Below are 8,447 nucleotides of genomic sequence, written 5' to 3' on the forward strand. Positions count from 1 at the left end.
AAAAACCCTGTCTCGAAAAACCAAAAAAAAAAAAAAAAAAAGTCTTCCTGAGAACAAGAGTCCACATCATGACAGTGGCTTCCGAGAATGCTCTGTCCTGCTTGCCAGGCTCCACCGGTTTGTGAGAGTAACCCTTGGTGGTTTCACCTCTCAGAACCTAGGTCATGAACCCCAAACAGCCCCCTCCCCTGGGTCAATCCCTGCAGACTCACCTGCCCGAAGTGTGCCTCGCCAGGCCTCAGTCACGTCAGACTTCCTCTGGAAAGAGAACAGAAAGCCCTGCATGTTCTGCCACCATCAGATTCTTTGTTTTCTGCCTTTTTGTTGTTTGTTTATTTTTGTTTTGTCTTCTCTGTGTAGCCCTGGCTGTCCTGGAACTCTGTGGACTAGGCTCAGACTCAGAGATCCGCCTGCCTCTGCGTCCCGAATGCTGGCATTAAAGGTGTGTGCCACCACTGCCCTCCTAGATTCCTCTTTCTAAAGAGCCTCTTGTTGGCATTCAAGAAGAGGGCTGCGTTTTCGGCTAGTAATTGTAAATTAGGAGATGGCCGTCCTCACTGGGCTGCACTTTGTGCTAACACCCTGCACTGGCCGCTGTGGCTGTAGGACCTGAAGTGCTGGAGATGTCACACGCTGGGCCAGGAGGGGAGAGGAAAAGGAGAGACACAGAAGCCGGGAGAGGACGATCCTCACACGGATGCTTGTTTTCTACATGCTCTCCAGCACAACCTCACCTTTATTAATACAGTCAATATGATGTTAACTCACTAAGCATAGAACTTGATGGCTTTCGCACTTGGATGCAGAATTTGAAGTTCAGTGCCTAAAAAGATGGCCCAGTGGTTAAGAGCACTTCCTGTTCTTAGAGGACGCAGGTTCCATCCCCAGCACCTAGAGGGCAGCTCACAGCTGTCTGTAACTCCACTCCCAGGTGATCTGACACCCTCTTTTGGCTTTCATGTATTTCACGCATATAATGCACAGACATACATGAACTAAAACACCCATACACATAAAAGAAAAAGAAAATAAGCCAGGTGGTGGTGGCAAGCATCTTTAATCCCAGCACTTGGGAGGCAGAGGCAGGTGGATCTCTGTGAGTTTGAGGCCAGCCTGATGTACAGATAGAGTTCCAGGACAGCCAGGGCTACACAGAGAAACCCTGTCTCTATAAAACATGGGGCGGAAGGTTAAGAAAAATTGTTCAAAAAATCTAGGCAGCTAGAGAACAGTGGAGTCAAACGCTGAAATCCTGGTCTGACAGCAAAGCCCTTGCTTCCTCTTCCAGACCCAGGAAGCCAGTAGTTCCACGGCTGCTCAAAACACTGCTGCCCTAGCCAAGAAGGGAAGGGGCAGAGCTGAGCCAGGCTCCTCGTCCTGCTCTGTGCTCCGACTGGAGGCTGTTAGCCAGCTGTGCTCACTCAGCTACAGCAGAAACCGAGCCAGCCCTGGGCGACAGCGCGGGAATGTGTAGCCAGCCCACACCTTTGGTCACAAGATGCCGCAGGCTCACGTGAGGTCCTTGGATAATTGTGTATTGAAAACGACACAGTGCACCTGGGTGCCTATAGTGCCCTTCAGCAAAACAACCGCTGTTTCACAAGGATTCTTCATGGTCAAAGCACTTCTAAAATACTCTGCTCGTCCCAGTGTCTACCCCATACTGTGATTCTGCCGAATTCCTCCAGGAGAAATGAAATGTGGAGAGACTGAAGACGGTGCGTGGGAGTAAGAGGAGGGGAAGGCAGCCACTGCCATTTTAATCAGTAAAGGCCATCCGTGTAAGCTATTCTTCAGAGAAAGTTTGCGTGGACAACTGCTTCTCTTTGACTAAGTAAATCTTCTGGAAGAGAAAGAATGTGAACAGTTAAGAACACTTGCTTGCATATACGAAGACAAATTTAAGGATCGCTTTGCCTGGAGGCTGAGAACTACGCACCGGCACCATGCTCCCAACTGCCCCTTCACCTTCCTGGAAAAGCCTGAACTCTGGAGAAGGTGCTGCTGGAGCCCTACATTGCCCCCCATGCCCTGCAAATGGTGATGACATCGGCCCCTGCAAGCAAACCTCACCGGGTCTTGCATGGAAAAGGCATCTTGTAAAGACCAGCTTCAGTTTCTTTCCCTAAATGGGGTCTTGGGGGGGACCCAGTAGCTTCAGGAGCCCCCCATGAAGGAAAGAGATGTTGATCCAGCTCTGGCAATGTACAGTTCCCATCACTAGTCACAGAGATGGCCGGGCCCGGCTCAGCTAGAGAAGGCTGTCCTCTGGGCTTCCAGTCTCTCCTATGCAGGAGTGTCTTTGGTCCCGGGCCCCACAGGGGCAAGAGGCTGTCTACTGTCCCTCGTCCAGGTCCAAGGGCTGGTGTGTTGGCACTGCTCTCAGGAGGCTGGTGAGATCCCTAAGGTGTCTCAGGCATGATGGTGGCCCCTGCTAGGAAGAGCATTTCGGAATTCCTTGGAGCTGTGAGGCAGGTGCTGTCCCATGGCTGGGTTAACACTGACACTGGAAAGAGCCCCTCAGGACAATTGGAAGGAAGGGGTCAAGTGGAGATGGGCAGAAAATCCCAGACAACAGGAGGCCAACACAAAGCAGTCAGGGAAGGTTTCCCACGGGTCCGTGTCCATATTGCCCCAACTCTCCACCTCCACACCCCCGTCAGAAATAGCTGGCTGGTGACAAATTGAGTTGGATGGACAAGAGAGAAGAGGGGAGCCTGGGAGCCCATGTGACCCATCTCCTCTCCAGGAGCTGTCCGTTCTGTACCGTCATGTTTCCAAGACCACGTACACTCCCCACCCCCAACCTTCCCCATCAGCTTGTGCCTTCTACCCCACCTTCCTGTCCACCTGACAACACTACCATGACTTAACCCAGCTTCAGTGCCTCCTGGGAGGACTCCATCTGCCCCCCTTCAGCCGTATTAAGGCTGTCTCCTCCTCATGGGCCTTTTCTGAATGGCCTGCCAGCTTTCAACCTTCCACTGACGGCCTTGCTCAGGGAGGACAGGCAGTTCCTGGTCTTGTCTCAGCTCCAGGGACCTAGACACACTTGACTTGTGAGAGCCACGATCCCACCCACCTCTCCACCCACAGTCCCCGGAGGAAGACAGATACCTTTCCCATCTGCCTTGTAGTCATCAGGGAGGAGCTTGTCCTGTCGATAGCCCAGCACGAAAGCCAGGAAGGAGAGGATGAGAGCGTCTCCAATACTAAGGATGGCCAGCATGAAGGCCCAGCGGATGGTGCAGTGGCCCAGTGTGTACTTGCCCGTCTGCTCACCACACATGCGCCGTACCTCGCTGGAGTCCCAGCCGTCGGGGTAGACCAGGCATCCAATCATTAGGCCTGTGGCTAAGAAGACAAGAGAGCACCAGTGGGGTCAGACTGGACATGCCCCTGACGCCTCCTTCACCTTGAACTACTCTTGTCACCTCCCTGGTCTCTGGGCCAGCATTGGGAACCATATGAGGCGGGACCGCTTCTTCCATCCATGTAAAATACAAGTGGAGAAGCTGAAGCTCACCAAGCTGAAGTCCTGGGAACGAGCCATCAGGATAGCTGCATGGCGGGGCTCCTCAGCCAGATGGTTCTGCCCCACACCAGGCGGCTCTGCCCCATACCAAGTGGCTCCGCCCCACACCAGGTGGCCCTCTGTCCCTCTTCCAATCTCACCCTGACCTCAGCAAGACAAAGCCTACTCTGGTTCCAGAGCCCTCCACCATCTGGTCCCAAGATGCATCTCTTCTGAGAGATGCTCGCTCTCCCTCCGTCTCTGAAGTAAGTGTAATGATGGGGCAGGAGCTGGTCTGGATCAGCAAAACCTTTCATTGTTCAGGGCACACCTCACAACTCGGGCCCTTTGACTGAATACAGGGGCCAGCCACATCCCTGGCTTCTCACTTCCTTCAAGCGCCCTCCTGCCCTTTCCCTCTGCAGTAAAGACGGCAAAGGCGGCCATGAGCAGTGAAAGTAGAGTCCTCAGTGACACCAGAGGGTGCACAGCACAAGAGAGAGCTGTGCTTCAGTCCACTGCAGTTGGAAGTCTCAGCACTCATGCCTGTGGGTTCCACATTTGCCAAATACTTATAAAATGCTTCTCATGCATTGTATCATCCTCACCGGTTCTCCAAGGGATGGGGGCACCATCACCAGACCCCACAGATCAGGTGTACCGGGCTGAATGCTTCGAATCCCCCCAAACCTGTATATTTGAAATTCTAACCCTTGGAATGTGGGACTTTGGGAAGTAATTAGCTCATGAGACAAAGCCCCCATACACGGGATTAGCACCCTTATAACAGGGACCCAGAGAGACTTCCTGCCTTTCCTTCCATTGTGGGCAGAGTAAGAAGGCAGCTGGAAGATGACACTGGAGCCACACCGTACCAACCTGAGCTCAATCATCCAACCTCCAGGACCATGAGAAATAAATGCCCCCTCGCCTCTGGGAATTTGTTATAATAACCTAAATTCACTAAGATGGGACGTTACCAAGGGCATCAATTTTGCTCTCCCTTACCCTTGCGCTGTCCTCTGGCTTTGTGGAAAATTTTGAGGTAACAGATTCATCCCCCAGTTGCTGGCTATGGGGCACACCTCTTCAACCCTCCCCTCTCCTCTCAACACAGGGTGGAACACAACACCACCTCTGTCCTCAGCCCATCAATGCTTCATGGGATGGCACCCAGCCACCTCTGGTATCAGTATTTCAGCTCTGTGGCCCAGATAGGATCTGGCTCAAATTACTGGGGGGCTCCTCCACCCAGGCCTTCCTCCTGCTCCTGCTCAGCAAACACACCTGTTGAGAGATGCTGGCATGGGGGCAGGCAGCGCTGGGAAAGGATGGCGTACCTCCAGTGTCCTGTATCCCCGAGGGGCAGAGCAGCTGGCAAGCACACCCACCCACTACTCTTTGGAGCTTCATGGCCCCTTCCTGATATAACCACTGTTGTCCCTGATATAACCACCATGGCCTGCTGTCCCTACCGCTCAGCAAGGCTTGGAGATGGCTTGGGGTTGGAAGGAACTCAGGCCAGGTGTGTGGCCTGCATATCAGACTGGGGATTATTAAGTTTGTCTTTGCTTGCTAAGGGCTCACCAAGCCTGAATCAGGACCTTGTAAATGCAGGAACACTCACTACTGGGTTATGTGAGGCTTCTCAAAAAAACGAAGTATTTTGTGAATTGTGCTTATAAAATATGGGTCTCAATAAAAACAGTCTTAGAAATTGGGCAATGGTGACCCATGGCTTTAAGTCTAGCACTCAGGAGGCAGAGGCAGGTGGAGCTCTGTGAGTTCAAAGCCAGCTAAGTCTACAGAGTGAGTGCCAGGACAGTCATGGATACATAAAGAAACCCTATCTCAACAGCAACAACAACAAAAACAGTCTTAGAATACATCTAATTTGGGAGAATCCTTAATTCTCCCAGGGTCTGATTTGCTCTCTGGCCTGCTATAGCCTTGACCAACTCTAACCCCCTCTGTCAATCTAGTTCCTCATTCATAGCTGGAGTCTCCTTCAGCTCCGCCTGCCTGAGATTCAGACTCCTGTTCTTGACACCTTCTGACCCCCGTCAAGGTAATACTACTTTAACTAAAGATGTCCCGATGCTTTGACTCCAGCCGCCAATCTTCACCACCGCTGAGGGGCATCTGTGGGTGCTAAGGGACTAAGAGACCAAAGGCTGCTGAGGGGTATCAGTCATCTCTTCCTGAACTCCAATGGAGACCAAGATCAACTGACCCAAGGACCAAGAGGGTCACCTGAGCCTGGAGCAGAAAAGTGGGCAGGGGATGCCTTGCCTTGGGACCCCCACAAGCAACTGCCTACCTGATACGGTGTTAAACGGCCCGGGGTAGCCTGTGCACCTCCACCTCAGAGAACGGTGTCCTACTTACTGACTCAATACAGAGCTCACATCCAGGGACAAAGATGCTCACTCTACAATAAAAGAGGGGAGCTTGAAAGGAAGTCGCTAAGAAGAGAGGTCTCAGCCAGTCTACCAGAGGCACTCCAAAATCCTGGAATCTTCCATTGGAGCAGTTGGAGGTAGGAAGAGGCAGGGAATGAGGGTGGAGATCTGGAAGTGCCATCACCATAGCCTTGGGATTGACTCCTAGCCCACAGGGCAGCCGCCTTCCCCCTGGTGTGGTGGTCTGGGTGTTGGTACTTGTGATTGCGTCTACCAAAAGCTGTGTGGCCCTCTCTAAGGTACTTCTCTCCTGCTCAGAGCTTAATAGCATGTGTGGACCAAACAGTGCCACAGCATGGACCCCCCGCCTTTTAAAAATACTTTTAGTTGTGTGTGTGTAAGAGCACGCAACACTTGCACTCACGGGCTCATGCCACCGTGTGAATCTGGAGGTCACAGGACAAAGCAAAGGTGTTTGTTGGTTCCTTACATTATGTGAGTCCTGGGGGTTGACCTGGGGCGTCAGACATGGCGACAGCACCTTCACCACGAGTCACCTTGCAGTCCCTGCCCCATCCTTTCTGTGATTCACAGATTTTCTTCCTTAAGACAGAGTCTCGCATTGGGACTGGAGAGATGGCTCAATGGTTAAGAGTACTGGCCGCTCTTCCAGATGACCCAGATTCAATTCCCAGCACCCACATGGCAGCTCACAATTGTCTGTAACTCCAGTTCCCTGGGATCTGACACCTTCACACCAATACACATAAAATAAAGTTAAAATAAATTAAAAAAAATGCACAGAGTCTCACAATGTAGCCCAGACTGGGCTGGAACTCACAGCTGTCCTCTTGTCTCTGTTTCCCAGGGGCTGGGATCATCGTGTGAGTAAGCCCAGCTCTGCTCAGAATCTTCTGTGGAACTTTGAGTAGAAGGAATGAGAAGCCAAGTGTGCCCTGGGTCTGCCCCACCCGCCCTCCTACTGTGCCCTGGGTCTCCCCCACCCACCCCCTTCTGACCCTGCTCACCTGCAGCCAGCTGCATCCAGGCGCAGATCTTGTAGACCGTGGCCGTGTTACAGATGAAGAACAGGCTGAAGCAGATGATGGAGCCAATGATGAGGAACATGGCCAAGGCCACGAAGAACATGGCGGTCTTGAAGGCTCTGGAGGGGATAGAGGAGAAGTCCAGAGGGCCACCCTTGCAGATGAGTTCAGACGAGAGCACGTTGCCCACGCAGTAGGAGAAGAGGCCGAAGTAGCCGGCCTGTGGTGTGCTCACACTGTCGCCTATCCAGTAGGGCTGGATGAAGAGAGCCATGACCAGCACGGAGAAGCAGATGGTGAGCGTGCCCCACATCACTCCCACGGCGCGTGAGTTGCGCACGTAGTTGGTGTGGTAGATCTTGGCGGCCTCCTGGGCTGGCAGCAACTTCACCATGGCGAAGGCCGCAGGACTGGGATAGGGGCACTGACTGGTGGAGGGTGTACAGCTCTAGGGAGCAGGGCCTGGTGTGGGTCACTCCAGCCTGGTGTGAAGAGCAGCCTGAGGTCAGTGTGAGCGTGCCCCGGGCTAGCCAGGAGCGCAGCAGGCCAAGGTCAACCTTGACTTCGCTGAAGGCGCTTCCCAGGACCCTGTGTCACCCCAGACGCGGAGGGTCTCAGGTCTGAGGCCTCCTCTAGGTCGGTCAAGGTCTGGGCTTGCGCCGCCGCCCGGCCCGCACCTCCAGCTCCCCGTCGTAGGCCACGCCCGGCTAGCTCTGTGGAGCGCGCGTTTCAGCACCACGGCCAGCGCCAGGGCTCGGGGGCGGGGCCTGGGAGGGCGGGACCGGCGAGCGCGGGGAGCCAGGAGGGGAAGCACGCCCGAAACCCAACCTTCTCTTCCTCCCAGAGGGTGAGGCCGCGGCTGGGCTGTCACATCCCTCCCGCCGATTCCAGCAGCAAAAACGCTTCCCGGCCTCTACACCCGGACTCCCTAGACACCCTTCCGGGACCTCACCTCCCACCCTCACCACCACCACCAACCCTGTTTGCCGGGGGCTGCAAGTTTCCACTGTGGTTTCGGCTCGGTCTTCCAGCCAATGATTGCCACGAGCCTGGTGGGGGCTAGATAACGTCCCGCCTTCTAAGACCATGAACCTCAGCTACAGCAATAACCCCAGCAACTATGAAGAAGAGCAAAATGCATTCCCAGACCGCACCAGAGCTCGGTGTCCAACACCCGGCCTTGCTCCTCGAGTTTCTGTTTTTGCTGAAGATTTCTTTTTAGGAATATTTGGGTTTTTTTTTTTTTTTTTTTTTTTCTTTTTTTTTTTTTTTTTTTTTTTTTCTGGATGTGGTTGCTCACACCTGTAATTTCAGCACTCAGGAGGTGGAGGCAGGGGCATCAGAAGTTCAAGGAGAGGCTGCGTAAGATCCTGCCTCAAACTGGGAGGTGGTGGCGCATGCCTTTATCCCCAGGAAGGCAGAGGCAGGTGGATCGCTGTGAGTTTGAGGCCAGTCTGGTGTACAGATCGAGTTCCAGCACAGCCA

At 53.5% G+C, this 8,447-nt stretch overlaps 1 protein-coding gene across 3 annotated transcripts in view; it reads right to left on the reverse strand.

Moving 5' to 3' along the window:
• Lhfpl5 (LHFPL tetraspan subfamily member 5) overlaps positions 1–7,743 on the reverse strand; it is an 11,596-nt gene extending 3,853 nt beyond the window's left edge. The window contains exons 1-3 of one of the 3 annotated variants that reach the window (XM_005360349.2): positions 6,945–7,743; positions 3,118–3,354; positions 213–258 (exon numbers count right to left, since the gene is read on the reverse strand). In XM_005360349.2, the coding sequence (XP_005360406.1) occupies positions 248–258; positions 3,118–3,354; positions 6,945–7,356 (660 nt within the window). In that variant the 5' untranslated portion in view covers positions 7,357–7,743 and the 3' untranslated portion in view covers positions 213–247. The other 2 variants (XM_013351153.2, XM_026785833.1) reach the window with 2 other exon arrangements.
• Between the last annotated feature and the right edge of the window lie 704 nt (positions 7,744–8,447).

This window comes from Microtus ochrogaster, linkage group LG2 (genome assembly GCF_000317375.1).
Source record: "Microtus ochrogaster isolate Prairie Vole_2 linkage group LG2, MicOch1.0, whole genome shotgun sequence".
Lineage (NCBI taxonomy): Eukaryota > Metazoa > Chordata > Mammalia > Rodentia > Cricetidae > Microtus > Microtus ochrogaster.